Raw genomic sequence first — 17037 nt, forward strand, 5'->3', positions numbered from 1 at the left:
GTGGCCAGTTGTCTTTAACTGCTTTCTCTGTTGTTGTTTCCTGTGATCTGGAGTCAATTACAGAGTGGATGAAGCGCTGCTGTGAGAGAATGTAGATGCCCAGACTGTGAGTCACCTTGGGTTTCAGTCACACCGGGCGAGAGGGGACAGTGGACACAGCATCCCCTGAGAGGCTGGAGGGGGTAGAGGGGGTGGATGGGTAGAGGCTTGAAGGGGGTGTGTGGTTTCAGGTGGCCATTGCGTCAGCGGTCCCTCATCCTTGTACTCACACACACTCAGGGCTGTGACTCTCCACAGTAGCGGCCCAAGTGGGAGCCAGCCCAGTGTCTCTCCTTTACACTGGAGTGAATGCACGCTAACGTCATGTTAGTCAGCACCCCTTGAGCCCCGCCATCAAAGACAGCGACAGCCAGGACAGCTTTAGAGAGCGTGCTGCCTGCCTGCTGCCTGCCTGCCAGAGGAAGGTTTGTCCTGCTCTCCCTATCACACAGCTGCTCTACCACTCCAACCAGAACACTCAGCAGGCTGCCCTGCTCATTTCCTAACACAGAATAACGCAGTCTGGCAATATTGGGAAAGGGAGACATTCCAGTGTTAAACATTGTTCGTGCAAAGAGATGAGGCATCATTCTTTTCCACTAGGGAGAGTCTCATACATTTTTTTCCTCCTCCCTTGACTCCCTCTGTCTTCTCCCAGCGCTGGTCTTCTCACTATCTCCTGGAAAATAAAATCATGTGTGTCAGTGACTCCTGGGTGGACAGGAAGTGTGCTTGTTGGTTTATGGTTATGAATGCTGCTCGCTCTCTTTCTCAGGCTTGTCTCTATGTAATAAGGGTATATCTCATCTCATGGTGTTGAGAAATAATGTTGGGGTCAATACAATACATCAGTATAATAAGAGCAGCTGGGCAGACTCAAATACTCGCAAGCGATTCATTTTCACTGAGAGCTCACGCTATGCATTACTAGAGAACCACTGTTTTTACACGTCTCCACTGTGTGAGTCTGGAGGGAGACGGGAAAGGGCTGTGGAATTCAGCAGTATTTGGATAATGGTGAGAGCAGCACTTTTGATGAGGGGGAAATTGTGAACAGAGAAGTCGAAAGGAAAGCTCCTGCTGCTGTTTGATAAACACTCCCAACTCCTCAGATCATCCTCAGCATTCAGCGCTGCCAGCCAGGGCAGTGTAGGCTCACGTCGCACCAAACAGGCACCACTTTACAACTTATCACAGTTAGGTATTTCAATGTGCCACAAGCCCAGGCTGCTGCTGCCACCCACACAACCTGTGGTTGCTTCTTCCTGCGCTTGATTTAACAAGAGATGCTGTTCGCTGCTGAAACATCACTTTCTTTTTCTGCTGAAGCCTCCCAGAACCTGTAATAGATATTTTGGCTGTGTGTTTGGCACACTTGTGTTTCTGCGGGCCCAGTAGTGCGTCCCTTGTTTTGGGCCTAACCAACCTGCTAAGCTATTTAATGGCTGCATCCATTTAGTGATCCGGCCACAGGTCTGCTTGTGTCTGCGTGAGTAAACTAAACCCAAGCCCTGTTTCCTCCCCAGGTCGGCAAGCTGATCCAAGAAGCAGCTGGGAAGAGTAATTTGAAGAGAGTAACGCTGGAGCTAGGAGGAAAGAATCCCAACATTATTTTTGCAGACGCTGATTGTAAGTTTGATGACACTGTTTTATTAGTTCCTCCCGTTTCCCCATAGGTGGTCGTCCAGATGGACGCAGGGGTTCCCTATGTGGCGTTGTCTGATTTGAAAATGGAGTCGCGAGAGAAACGCTGAAATTAAATATGCACTAGATTGGGGTTGTAATAAACAGAGTCATTTCTGTTTTTTTTCCTGAAAATTTGGCTCTATCTTTTGAACCTTTTAAGCTTCAAAATATTATGAGCCCATCACTGTTTCCCTCTACAATGCCCACAAGCCGTGCAGGAATCATTAGAACAGAGTGGACAAGACCAGGGAATAAATCAGACTGGGGGAAAATGTTCTTCTCTACACAGAAGATCATACAAAATGAATGTCTGATGATCTTCTGAACTTTTCAATATCTTTCTAATGCATTTCAGTAACTTTAAACCATACTTCCTTCATATTGAAATACTGTCAAAAGCACTGTCAGACTGATTTGTAATAGACTGTCATAGCTCCAATTAAAAAAGGTAACATTGGCCATTGATTACATTACCTTTTTTTTTTTTACATGGTGGGGTCGCGAAAAAGTTTGGGATCCCCTGCCTTAAAGACATTGTCTTGATAGAGGGCCGAGGGGGATTATTTACAATGTTTTGTCCAATAATTTAGTCTGACATGCAAAATGAGACAGCGGATATGTCCACATGGAGTGAGAGCTCTGGCATCTTCAAAAGCTTCCACTGGGCTTCACAGGGCTGTGAAAACCAATGGATGGATGGCTCTCATGTTAGCTCTAAGTGTCTCACAGAACTGGAGGTGCCGGGGCTTTCAAATGCTTTCAGCAGCCACGAGTGGGGCTCCCCAAGGCCCGTAAATCAGGGGAATGGAACCTGCCCCGGCCGCCTGCATCAGCCGAGACCCATAAATCACTGGGCTCCGTTAACCCCTTGCGTGCCATGGCAGAGGCCTGTCTCTCAGGTGTCAGATAGCAAATGCGCAGCACAGAGAATAGCTGGACAGTGGTAGAAAACATTCTGACCATGATTGGAAAATGCATTTTGTGCATGTGTAGTGTATGTGCATTAATGATATTCACTTTTAATTCATGTAATTTATAAGAACCATTTGGAATTTCATCAACATTTTTCAATATGTTATAATATACTACCACATGACGCTAAAATGAACTGTATACTGAGCCCCCCTCTTCCTCTTCTTCCTCTTCCTCAGTGGATCTGGCTGTGGAGCAGGCCCACCAGGGAGTGTTCTTCAATGCAGGCCAGTGCTGCACTGCAGGTTCTCGTATCTTCGTGGAAGAGCCCATCTATGAGGAGTTTGTGCGCAGGAGTGTGGAGAGGGCCAAGAGGAGGACAGTAGGAAGCCCATTCGATCCCACCACGGAGCAGGGTCCACAGGTGAGGATAGAGGGCCATAGACCCTGCAAGGGAGGGAGGAGTCAAACAATATCCTCTATGTCAAAACATGTCAGATATCGACTCAATATGTGCATGACTAAATATAATGTATTTTATTTACTGTATGTTAAATATGCTCTTTTGACTTTCCTTCTTGTTTCCTCCTTTTTCTCCTCTCCTCTCCTCTCCTCTCCTCTCCTCTCCTCTCCTCTCCTCTCCTCTCCTCTCCTCTCCTCTCCTCTCCTCTCCTCTCCTCTCCTCTCCTCTCCTCTCCTCTCCTCTCCTCTCCCTTAATCCAGATCAGCCAGGAGCAGCAGAGCCGTGTGCTGGAGTTTATTCGAAGTGGCATCAGTGAGGGAGCCAGGCTGGAGTGTGGAGGCAAAGCCCTGGGCCTGAAAGGATTCTTCATCGAGCCCACTGTCTTCTCCAACGTCAAGGATGACATGCGCATCGCAAAAGAGGAGGTACCGTGATACACTGACTGACTGGTACACTGAATGACTGATACAAAGTATGACTAAAACTCACAGTACGACTGAAACACAGTATGACTTTCCATGCCCTATGATTTTACGGAAGGTGGTTTCCAAATAAGTTAAAATGTCTATTAAAGGCCTCGCCCCCCACATATTTAATGGTGTGACTAAGCAAGGATGTCATCATGGAATGTTTCAACATGTCATCTTACACATACTACTGACTGTCCACTCCAGATCTTTGGACCAGTTCAGCAGATCATGAAGTTCAAGACTATTGATGAGGTGATTGAAAGGGCCAACAACACAGAGTACGGCCTGGTGGCAGCTGTGTTCACCAGCGATATCACCAAAGCCATGACCATCTCCACAGCCATGCAGGCTGGCACCGTCTGGTAAGACCCTCTCATCATCATAGCGATCTATGTGTCCCTGGTTAACCCCATAGATCGTATAAAAGGTTGACTCATATTACTGTAGCTTTTTAAACGATAGCTCATACAGTATTCAACTCCACTCCACTCAGCATGCTCTTCATTTAACCAGTCTTGACAGCATTACCATTCAACATGATACAACTATTAAACAAAGCAGAAGACTCAAAAGCCGATGTTTGATGTATGTTTTGTGTATTTCTTAGGATAAACTGTTTCAATGCCCTGAGCACGCAGTGTCCATTTGGAGGATATAAAATGTCTGGCAACGGGCGTGAATTGTAAGTATTCTTTTCTGTTTCCTAGCCCACTGTCTGAAAGTGCGTGACTAAAGCCAAGCAAGTATTCCTGTAAACTGTGTGCTTACAATAGAGAAAGGTTTGGTTGCAAAATATTCCCAAATGAAGCTTTGTACAATAAGCTTGCTACACTTCATTAGAAATCTGTTTTAACTGCCATTGTGTGTGTTTGTTTGCAGGGGTGATTGTGGCCTGAAGGAATACTCAGAGGTGAAGACCATCACCATAAAGATCTCAGCCAAGAACTCCTAAGGCGGCCGGCCACACCACACGTAGTGGAGGAGGACTTCCTCTGAGGCGCACCACTGACCCTCTGGCTGTCTGTCTGTGGTGGTAAAACACACTGATCATGCCAACTAGCCATGACCATGGGCAACTAACTCTATTGGCTGTGAAAACTCCCTGCCCCCCCCTCTCCCTCACCTCCCATGGGCATTCTTCACATCAACATCAGCTGTCTCCATCAGCCCGGTGTCCACTGGCAGTCTCAAGTTCACACCAAACCTCTCCTCCACCTACTGCCATCACCCACCTCCTCCACTAACCACACTAAAGCACTCGGAGAGACGATGGGAGAGGCTACTCTGTTCACGTCCCCCCAAAACCCCCCTAACCCCCAGGAGTTGGACACTCACAGACTTAAGCACCGCACCTCCATCCCTGCTTTGCCCCATGTCAGCTAATCATTGTAGCATGTTGGGAGGCAGTGTGGTCGTGTTGTATCATTGTCAAACCTCCTACTGTATGTTATTATGTATCATTGCTTTGATTTGCCAGGTAACATTCATGGAAGCATATCAGCTCATTCTAAGACCACTGAAGCTCTCAACCTCAGAAATGAATGGATGAGTCCATTGAAACTGTTAATTAGAATTTGTAATTGTTGATATCTAATTGTTCATGTTTTTATTTGAACTTTTACCACTTAACACTGTATGTCAATGTATGACCAATGTAAACGTGAAAACAAAAATGGTTAACCTCTTAAAAGCATTTTAGTCATACCTGCTAAGAAGAGGAGTAATGTATTTTAATCATAATGTAAGTTTCTTATCGATGTCCATTTATGTTCATGTTTATACAATTATTTACTTTGAAATTATAAGATATAAAAAATGGACCATAGATTTTTTTAGTAAAAAACGTTTTTTTTCTCTCAAAAACCTGGCTTGGCTGTGTTTGTTTCAATGCCATGGGAAGTAATATGTTGTGATATAGTGCAGTCACTTGCATCAAAGCTCAGTTTCCACATTCATGCTCCAGCTATCTCAGCTCTGACATATTGCTCGGAGATTTCATGAGGTCGCACAATTTACAGTTCCGTTCTGGCCAGAGCTCTGAAGAGGGCAGACAGGGAGGGCCCCAAGTCTCGTTTTAATATTTAACTATCAGCAAGACAAAGCTGCTGTTGTAACTCATGGTGAAAAAGAAGAGGAGTTTACTCTCTTAACGAGGCATCTGGTGCAAGCATTATGTTATGTCTGAGGAGGAAGACACTAAGCTGCAACTGCAGTAACAGAGTTAACAGAGATGCTCTTCTGGTGATTATTACAATGTCTTGAAAATTAGTGTTAATCTTAACATTCATACCATGAAAGACAATTGTATATTTCTACAGTACGTAGGCCTGAGGATAAAACACAAACAATAACAGGCCAATACATCTGGTAGGTCCCTCCATGCAGCTCCTGCACAATAGCATTATAAACACTATGCTCTCTGGACACATATACATTTGCAAACAGATTTACTATTTGATATGCCAAAGACCCAATGAAGATAAGAGATCTAGGGCCAAGGGACCAATGAAAGGGATTAAGAATAAGAGAGTGTGCAAGAGGCCGCCTTGGAGGTGAGGAGTTGTGCAGATGTGAGCACCCTTCGCTGAAGCCTTCCCTTGGCAATTGTCTTTTGAAATGTCAGGGTGGATTTTCCCACAATCCCCCTGCCTGTCGGTATCTGTAGTCATTCCAAAGGGTATGATGAAAAAGTGATCGTCTTATTACGGCACTCTGTTAGCTCAACAGGGAACGTCAGAGCAGGCCAGGGACACACAGACATAACCTCAAGTTAAGGACATCAGCTTGGAAACAAACCACACTCACAGGGACGTTCAACCTGCTGTTCAGACAGCTCCTTATCTCTCAAGCACCACGTTTTGGACTTCTGTCATCCCTCACATAGTGGAGAAGCTATTCTTTTTATCAACTTCAACAAAATGCTCACATACCTAATCAATCCATTTCTGTCTCAGTGTTTGTCTCAGATTCTGCTTCAGGATGGTACACTTCTATTTCTTTCCTCCTGAAAGGTTGTTTTTTGTTTTCAGCCCAGACCACTACTGTGCCATGGTATGCTTTAGCTTTAGTGAGATGGATTGCGGCACTGTGTGTGTAATGAACACTCACGAAGGAGGAGGGAGGACTGTATGCGTAGAGCTAAGAGATTGCAGGAAAGGTCTGATCCTTCTCACTAGAATGTTGTGCAACAGTTTCTATACAAGCGTTTCACTCCAGCAGAGTATGAGTCAAAGCTCAGTGAACAATCACTTCTCCAAAGCCTCATCATGTTTCCCTCTCCAAATGACATTGGTACAAGTTCAAGTGAACACACCGAATTTAATTGATATGAATGGGAAAGTTGGTTGGTACATGTAGAGCTAATTACATAAAACCTCTGCAGTAGGGCGACATCTTTTCCACGGGCATATTGAAGATAGACATATTCCATGTGGACATTTTTTGGTGTGCACAGTAAAAACATACCAAAACATCAAATAGAAACCACAATCCTACAATAGAAAGCATATACGTATTTAGAACAATAATTCTTTTTACAAATTTGTAAAAGTAAGTAACAAAAAAAAAACATGTAATAAAAGCTTTCTTAAAAATGAGACGGCACTGTGATACCTTGTCAGGAATAGATCTTGATGAATGAATCAGTGACACCAGAAGTCTAATATGTAACATAAAATACATTTTCTATTAAGAAGTGTTATCCTGAAAGATTGGTCAAGCCTTTATGGGACAGACGATGTACAGGTTGATTTAAGCGCTGTCTTGGAATCACTCCAAGGTGATGATCCTATATCCATCAGGACCTGAATCCCCATATGAATGAACCGCTCTGTGTATTTATTGGAAATAGCACTTATGGTGACTGATAAGTATCATTCACTAACCATTACCCTTTGCTCCTTAAACTGATTTATGAAAACCATTTGTATATAACCTTAACATCTATTGAATAGGGTGAAGGATTCAATATTGCTGTGAAAACTCTTAAATTCAACCAATGAGACATACTTTCCAAAGAATGAAATTACATAAATGATCTATGGATCATTTGTGTGGTTTGCCAAATAGATTCAGAGACGAATGCAATGTGTCATTTAAGCCGTAAGAACCTAAATGAGAATGTGACATTGCAGTCTTAAATGTTGTCATTTATCTTCATTAAGCTTAGAGGAGACCTTACCCATGCTTGAGCACTTTCTTGTCCATAGTGATGGGACAGAGAAGTTGACACCTAATGGACAGAGATCAGAAGAAGCTTTACCACTTTGTCCCTCTAGGGGGAGACACCATTTCCATACCACTGCCTTCCTAGGGTGTCAATACAGATCAGGTTTGGCCTAATACCGTAGTAATTAAATGTAACATCAGCCCCATGACAAAGGGAAAATTAAACATATCTATCTCTACTAACAGTTTACATTTTCTTTATGCGTTTGGTAATTTGACCAGTAATTCGTCATTGGCCATTATGCTTATTAAAGGATCAATGCAGCCATTTTTACATCAATATCAAATCATTTCTGGGTAACAATTACTTACCGTAATAGATTTCCATAAAAATTGTCAAAAATTGCTTTTTAACAAAAACCTATCTTTCAGGCAAGAATTTTGCTAAGACTGTCTGAGGGTAGTTTGAGTGGGGAGGGGGAAAATAAAAAATAGCTGTTATTGACAGAAAGGTTTAGAACTCTATTTGTTATTTGTCTATAAACCGATGTCACCATGGAAAGCCGAAACTCCCGCCCATGCAAACTTGCTGATTAGAAGGTCCTGTGTAGATTGTATTTTCAATAAAACATTTTCACACATTTACAGTGTTAGTTTCCTCAGCTGTTGTGCAATATGTTATAAAACACAGGAAAACTGCATTTTTATTGCACTGGGCCTTTAAATAATTGCAATAAAGTGATTTTTTTATTTGGCATAAGAAACTGTATTACTTTGTGCCAATGATATGCTAGATTATATGTAATTACATAATTAGGCACATGATAACTAATTTCAATTGTTGAAAAGGTTTCCATAATCCTATAAGGCCATTGATGACTCCAGAACAAACTGATGAAAGGTTTCATCATTTCATGATGCTCTAATAGTTACAGGGTTTCCCAAACTCAGGTCGGTCCTGTCCTGTACTCCCCCCCCCCCCGTTTTGGTTTGTAGGGATGTAGACTAATCATCTAGCTGGTTATTCGTGAGGGTCTGACCCTGGTTCATCACACAGGTGGGCCAATTCTGGTTTCATCACTCAAATAAATAGGGCAGGGCAATCCAATTTCAGTCCTGGAGGTCCGAAACACTAATTCTGTTTCTACCTGGCAGGTACTCACCTGGTGTCCTAGATCAAATTCGTTCCTGAGTAGAGAGGAAGAATGATGAGAGATGTGTAAACTAGGTCTACATACACTTTGTTAATATCAAGTCTCCCTCTTGGCTAAACGCTCACAGGGTAGCCTAGTTAATCCAAAGATAATAGATGGAACTTGTGCTGGCAGAAACCACAAGACCCGTCTGTGTTTTCCAACTCCCTCCAACATAAACGGTTTGCCTAATACCACCACTGGTAAGCTGCTTCCCTACCGCAGCTGCTCTTCTAATCTAAGCGACCACGACAGGTAGCAAAGCAACCGTAAATCATGGCAGCATTGAGCACCTGGAACGGAGGTTTTGATTCCTCATCTGTGGATTCTATTTACATGCCACTGGACAGCAGTGGAGATAGAGTTTGGTAAGATTGAAATGTGACCACATTCTGTCCTATTCCATGGATCATGTTTCTGCTGTAGTGTTTTGTACAGTGTAAGATCAAAGTGTTCTCATACAGTAGGCTTAAATCACTGCTCCTACAAGTACAAGGAAACGTGCACTGTAGACAATGAGGATATAGGCAAATGTACTATCTCAGCTTTGGTTTTTCAGGACATCATATTGGAATATATCTAGAACAATGAAAGGATCTTCACTTTGATAGACTAGAAAAGTGTTGATTTTTCATTGGAGATGATGAAAGGCCAACGTTCATGTATAAATTAAATTAATTTAATCCATTCAGTCATTTGTCTCCATTTCATCCCTCTACAATGTTCTAGGTATGTTGGACATTTTCACAGGATGTTCCTTTTTGAAAAGCTGTTATCTCAAACCCCCTTGTGACGACAATTACTCAATGATAATAAATCACAGCTCATAATCAGATATGCCAAAGGAAGCAAACCGGGACATCTGACTTTTTTAAGGAAAGAAAGGGGGAAGAGAGAAAGGAAAGTATTTAAGTCAATCTGGGTCTCTGCCAGTTCGACTGTAACCTTTGCTCTCTTGGTTTGGGAGTTAGCTAGTTTCCTCTGACATCACTCTCCGGGATCCACACAATAATAATATGACCCCAATTGCATGACATTACTGCTTCCTTAAATGCACATGGGAGAATTGTGTTAAAAATCCTTCACAACTGCAGGCTGACTGCAGTTCCCAGCAAGCACCAGCTGCACAGCTGGTGTCCATGGGAGAGGCAGAGTGGATACACAGATTCCAGTCTGTTTTGGACGAGGGAAAAATATTTCATTGGGCAGGAGTACTGTACATTGGCAGACTACATATATAGGCTACATCCCTGCTATTATTATGACAGAGGCAGATCCAATATCTCTTTCACATACTCACATGACACTTACATATTTACATCATATTTACACAACATGTACTGTACCTATGATAAAGTGCAGGTAGTTCCTAATGTACTCATGGGGAAGTGTTTAGGGCTGGACATCTAGTGATACATTGCAACCTTTCAATTTGACCTGGGGAAGAGTAAAAAGTGATATACAATTCATTTTAAGCACTGTAGTAGTAGTGGCAGTCTACCTACTGTGATGTGGACCCTGTATTGGTATTAATTACTATATTACCATCATTTATGAGGAAGCACTACCTTCAAATTATTCAAACATAAGAGGGAATTCTGGTTAATTTACAAGCCAAATGGATTTAACTATGACAAAATTCTACCCGTTCTGTGCCAGCTTGATAAATTAAAAACCCCATTATCTTAGCATCCAGGCTCCAGTCCACACAGCAATAAACCTTAGTGAGCTCTTAAACTCCTGTGTCTAGTATATCGAACCCCCTGGAGAGTCTGGTTCTGAAATTTAAAGCAAATTGCTGTTTGAAATCAGTGCTTTTTTCTCCAAGCCTCAGATCTTAATTTGTTGTTGTATCCTATTTTAGAAATATGAGCCAACTGCTAAAGCGCACACAAAAAGGGGCAGAAAAAAATGCACCTTGTGTGATTTTTTTTAATGCAAGCCAGATGTGAGCAAGAAGCATGGAAACAGGTGATGATAGCATTACGCTAGGATTGCACACAGATGGAAAAAGGCTTAAACTTATTCCTGTCTCGCTGTTGGGGTCATAAATAAATATTATTTTGTCTCTTTCTGATGAAATGACTTCTATATGAATTGGGCCAGACCAACTCCTGGTCTTGTGTAAATGTGGAGGGCCAAAGGGCTGCTCTCAGGGCTAAAGTCTTCTCTCAGGCAAGACAAATAATTCATTTTGAGTTTTTTTGAGAATGCGATTTAGTATTACCTAGAAAATCAGCACGTCCATGTGAAGCGATACCTCGCAGGTTGGGAGATCCACATCGCTTCAGAATGAAGGAGCTGAAGTTTAGCTCATCGAGCCAAGGCCTAACAGATACGGTATGGCATCATGGCTGGCGCTATTGCCTCAGTGTGTATATTTTGCCATATTTGTGTGTGTGTTTGTGTGTGTGTGTGTGCGTAAGTGCATGCGTGTGTTGGTGTGTATGTGCACGCTCCTTTATATACATATAGGCCTATGGTTTCAAGCTTTGGTTGATTTCAAATGAAATCCTCAAGCTTATCATTCATATGTTAGAGTCATGTCTCCATCTCAACCAGAAATACATCAAAATTAAAGAATATGACAAAATCTAATCAAACTTTTTAAAGTGCATTTAAAGTTTGATTAGATTACATTTGAAGGAGATGTATTTTCTACTTGGATAGTTCCATCAGTGCCACTGACTTAGTCTGGCTTTAATTCCAGTTTGACGACAAATGTATAAACGATATGTTGGATTCACATCTTCATCTTAAAAGTTAAAGAATAGGAAACTTGAAATGCAGTTTAAATAAAGTTGAATTTGAGTCCTATTCTTTACCTTTGATTATTGGTTGAGATGGAGACGTGAATCCAACATATACATTATTAATTTGTACACAAACATGAATTTGCAGACAACCAAACACAATTCAATATCGCTGGCCACATTTTCAGGTTAGCCTACTGTAACTATAAATGTCTTCTTATGTCATCATAGAAAGTGTGCATGTTCAAGATAGCATGCAAAGGTCGCAGGTCTGTTGAGATCTTCACAATGTCTATGATAATCTGCGCAGATAATCTGAACAGCATTGATCACTTGCGCTAGGCCTATGTACTTTTAATGTAATCTCAACTACAATCCAGGGCATTTGGTTGTGCTGTTAGATGAAGCACAGTGATAACACATTAAGTTGTTGTATAAATACAAAATATCTGCCAGTTGTATTCCCATTTGAACTTTATTGTGCTTAAAAATGGTTGAAAGCGCAGTGACTCTTTTCTCTGTATACATCAATGATGTCGCTCTTGCTGCTGGTGATTCTCTGAAACACCTCTACGCAGACGACACCATTCTGTATACTTCTGGCCCACTTTGGACACTAACAAACCTCCAGACGAGCTTCAATGCCATACAACTCTCCTTCTGTGGCCTCCAACTGCTCTTAAATGCAAGTAAAACTAAATGCATGCTCTTCAACTGATCACTGCCCGCACCTGCCCGCCCGCCCAGCATCACCACTCTGGACGGTTCTGACTTAGAATATGTGGACAACTACAAATACCTAGGTGTCTGGTTAGACGTAAAGTCTCCTTCCAGACTCACATCAAGCATCTCCAATCCAAATTTAAATCTAGAATCGGCTTCCTATTTCGCAACAAAGCATCCTTCACTCATGCTGCCAAACATAGCCTCGTAAAACTGACTATCCTACCGATCCTCGACTTCGGCGATGTCATTTACAAAATAGCCTCCACCACTCTACTCAACAAATTGGATGCAGTCAATCACAGTGCCATCCATTTTGTCACCAAAGCCCCATATACTACCCACCACTGCGACCTGTATGCTCTCGTTGGCTGGCCCTCGCCTCATATTCGTCGCCAAACCCACTGGCTCCAGGTCATCTATAAGTCTCTGCTAGGTAAAGCCCCGCCTTATCTCAGCTCACTGGTCAACATAGCAGCACCCACCCGTAGCATGTGCTCCAGCAGGTATATCTCACTGGTCACCCCCAAAGCCAACTCCTCCTTTGGCCACCTTTCCTTCCAGTTCTCTGATGCCAATGACTGGAACGAATTGCAAAAATCACTGAAGCTGGAGACTCATATCTCCCTCACTAACTTTAAGCATCAGCTGTCAGAGCAGCTTACAGATCATTGCACCTGTACATAGCCCATCTGTAAATAGCCCATCCAACTACCTCATTCCCATATTGTTATTTATTGTTTTATTATATTTAAAAATATATGTTTTGCTCCTTTGCACCCCAGTATCTCTACTTGCACATTCATCTTCTGCACATCTATCACTCCAGTGTTTATTGCTAAAATGTAATTATTTCGCCACTATGGCCTATTTATTGCCTTACCTCCCTAATCTTACTTCATTTGCACACACTGTATATAGATATTTTCTATTGTGTTATTGACTGTACGTTTGTTTATTCCATGTGTAACTCTGTGTTGTTGTTTGTGTCGCACTGCTTTGCTTTATCTTGGCCAGGTCGCAGTTGTAAATGAAAACTTGTTCTCAACTGGCCTACCTGGTTAAATAAAGGTGAAATAAAATAAATTAATAAAAATAAGACATTTAGATGACAACTAAACCAGGAATATGACATTCTTTTTACATTGGAATTTGGTTGAGCCTTTAGATGGTTGAAAGCATAGTAATATAACACATGGAATTCAACAAACTTCAGCCTGTCTTTTTGAGTGGGTAGATAAGGTTGAAATCTCATTGATCAACGTCTCAACCAAATGTTACCATCATTTCCACGTTGAAATGACTTGGTGTGCCCAGTGGGATGGTAGTTTTATTTTGACTCCTGGGTATATCCACTCTCCACAGAGATGTTCTCTCCTTCCTCAGTCATGTGGTTCCAGCTTCACCAGGGGAGAGGAGTTCAGCCAGTCAGTCTTCCTGTTTCATAGTCTTTTATTTATTGTATTTATCCTTTATTTAACTAGGCAAGTCAGTTAAGAACAAATTCGTATTTACAATGACGGCCTACTGGGGAACAGTGGGTTAACTGCCTTGTTCAGGGGCAGAACGACCGATTTTTACCTTGTCAGCTCAGGGAACGCTCTAACCACTAGGTTACCTGCCGGGTCTACAGGAGACAGGTCTGCTTCACGTCAGGTGAAATGACTGCTGGGAAGGGAGTGTCTCCAGCAATCAGCCTTGATGAGGCAGCCAGTGGAGCTGTCCTGTGAGACAGAGGAAAGCCACTGAACGTGTCAGACTGGCTGCAAAGGCGATGGACATAGAGCAGACCTCTGCATTAAGGCAGGCTGGCCACCCCTGAGAGATGGGTATTTAGCCAGCAATTATGCATCTCACAGGACTGGGGGAGTCAACGAAAATGTCTCCCTCAACCTCAAAACTTGTGGAATGTTAATCTCGTGACCTCATCTCATGAGTTAAACGTTTGCATGCACAGCCTCTGAGAAACATGAACAGAACATAAGCAGGGAAATAAAGAAAACGGCTCAATGTAACATTGTCATTTCCTTAAACAGGGTGTTCACTTTGAGTCATAAGAACGTATGGTTTCAGAAGTCGTAAAAAACATTGTTCACTGTTTTAAAAAGACCTAGGTGACTTACAGCAAAGGGATTTACAGTGAAGTGACACCTCCCAGACAGGGAAGGCTATCCCTGGAGCTACCACAAGAGAGCATAGCTGGCCGGCCGCCTGGCCCCACGCATCCATCCCCTCTCACAGCATAGCACCACCTTCCTGCTGTCACAGTCACACACAGGTTTAAAAGCCCTGGCTTTGAACAGAGCCAGGCACAGGGAAAGTGACAAGCAGAAACCCCCCAAAGACAGACAGCCGTCCAAATGGGGCCACCCTGTCCACATTCATTGGCAAATTGCTGGCCAGCTAGCCATTTGGGAGAGTGGTCGTTCACGTCGATAGACTCATAAGAAAGCAAATAGGGAGATCCTAAATCATTACATTACAGTGTGAAATTATTGATTGGCACAGCAGACGGCCTGATCCAGGGAGAGTTAAAGATGCTCTCTGTTTTAGATCTCACCCGTTCTGTAACATGTTTATGCAGCTGGATAGTTTTATTGGACGAATTTAATTAAGTTGTGATAATTGAGCTTAAGTACCATGCTCAAGGGTGCACTAGCAGTACCGCACCTGTCAGGGTGTTGGGCTCTATTGGGTGTTGCGTCACATTCTTATTCAGTCTATATTAAACTGTATCAGTGTCATTAAACTTACAATTAAAATGACTATAGACATTTATAGAGGCTGTATTAAAAGCTGAGCATTCTACATAGTGGTTCAATTGGGCCGGAGCCAACCCACTGGACAAAAACTGGCTGAATCAACGTTGTTTCCACATCATAAAAAAAATTAAAAAAATAAATGTGATGACATTGAATCAACTTGGAAGACGGATTGGATTTGCAAAAAGTCCTCAACGTTAAGGAATATATTTTTTTTTACCTAAATCCAATGACATGGTGACATTTATTTTTTCTTTCACGTTGAATTCATGTTAGATGACAAATGTAAATCAAAACTAGACGTTAAAATGAAGTCTCTGCCCTGTGGGAATCTTACTGTTAACTTACAGTAACCCTAAACCTAGCTTCATGTCTAAACCCCTGCTCAACCCTAACCCTAACTTCATGTCTAAACCCTGGCTCAACTCCAACCCTAACCCTAGCTTCATGTCCAAACCCCGGCTCAACCCTAACCCTAACCCTAGCTTCATGTCCAAACCCCGGCTCAACCCCAACCCTAACCCTAGCTTCATGTCCAAACCCCGGCTCAACCCCAACCCTAACCCTAGCTTCATGTCCAAACCCCGGCTCAACCCCAACCCTAACCCTAGCTTCATGTCCAAACCCCGGCTCAACCCCAACCCTAACCCTAGCTTCATGTCCAAACCCCGGCTCAACCCCAACCCTAACCCTAGCTTCATGTCCAAACCCCGGCTCAACCCCAACCCTAACCCTAGCTTCATGTCCAAACCCCGGCTCAACCCTAACCCTAACCCTAGCTTCATGTCCAAACCCCGGCTCAACCCTAACCCTAACCCTAGCTGAATCTCCATGGCTTGGTCTATACCATTGAGACTTGAGGACAGACATGTTATTTAGATATTGAGCTTTCCCTCGTTTTGGAACTGTAAATTAGGAGCTACTAGCGCTGTAAAGCTTAGTGACAGTCTGCACGAGAGGATCAACTCATTTCCTTTACCATGCAGCACAGCACAGCGTGGGGAGAACACAATTCACATCTTAATAGATCAAGGGCTTCTCTTTGTCCCTGCAGCCGCACAGCCTCTGTGACTCACAATGGCGTCAGCGAGGATGTTGGGCTGGCGTGACACATGACTGGAGAGCACAGCTGACCACCTGACCTCCCACTGGTGCCTGGGGAACACACACACAGCTGCCTGAAAACCACTAATTGTGCCTCTTCCCCCCGTAGTGAAGGCAGATGCACTTGCGTGTTCCTAAATCCCCACCCATTCTATATTTAATTAGTATTGTTCTGTTTTGATGCACACTGGGCATTCACACACACAAACACATCTTAAATATGTAGACAGAAGTGTTTGTATCAATTCCCAGTTCATTGTTTTTTCCCAAATAGCTTTTGGAATAAGAGATCTATTTACTCATCCACTCACTCAACCATCCCTCCATTTATCGCTCCATTTATCCCTCCTTCGTATCTATCTGCACGCCTGTCTGACTTACATAGTTTCATACTTACTGTATATATTTAACTTCCAAGTCTTACTCTTAACATTAAAATAGTTGTGAAACAAAAAGGAGATGCATTGTTGGACAGATATACTGTAGCAAGGGATTTAGATTGAGTAGATTGGATTTGAATGTTATGGCAATATTCTGGCAACTTAATGGAATTTTACATCAAAGCTGTTTATATATTCGGGACTTATGATTTACGGCGCTGTCCTTCAACCATTTCCCCCCCAGAAAATACAGCTGCAAAGCTATAAAAACCAGAGGAAATTGGATTTGACAGTGTTTTTCATTCTCTCATCCCCCCAAAATAACATTACCTCTGATTTCCCATCTCTGACAACCGATGAGAGGAGGAGGGCAAAAGCTACGTTT

General features: G+C 42.7%; 1 protein-coding gene across 1 annotated transcript in view; it reads left to right on the forward strand.

The window, feature by feature from the left end:
- The window catches only part of aldh1a2 (aldehyde dehydrogenase 1 family, member A2), a 28290-nt gene extending 22857 nt beyond the window's left edge, over positions 1-5433 (forward strand). The window contains exons 8-13 of the mRNA NM_001141786.1: positions 1566-1668; positions 2877-3061; positions 3361-3525; positions 3775-3932; positions 4178-4252; positions 4450-5433. Of these exons, the coding sequence (NP_001135258.1) occupies positions 1566-1668; positions 2877-3061; positions 3361-3525; positions 3775-3932; positions 4178-4252; positions 4450-4522 (759 nt within the window). The 3' untranslated portion in view covers positions 4523-5433. The remainder of the gene's footprint in view (positions 1-1565; positions 1669-2876; positions 3062-3360; positions 3526-3774; positions 3933-4177; positions 4253-4449) is intronic.
- The last annotated feature ends 11604 nt before the right edge of the window (positions 5434-17037 follow it).

Source organism: Salmo salar, chromosome ssa11, assembly GCF_905237065.1.
Source record: "Salmo salar chromosome ssa11, Ssal_v3.1, whole genome shotgun sequence".
In the NCBI taxonomy this organism is placed as follows: Eukaryota; Metazoa; Chordata; class Actinopteri; order Salmoniformes; family Salmonidae; genus Salmo; species Salmo salar.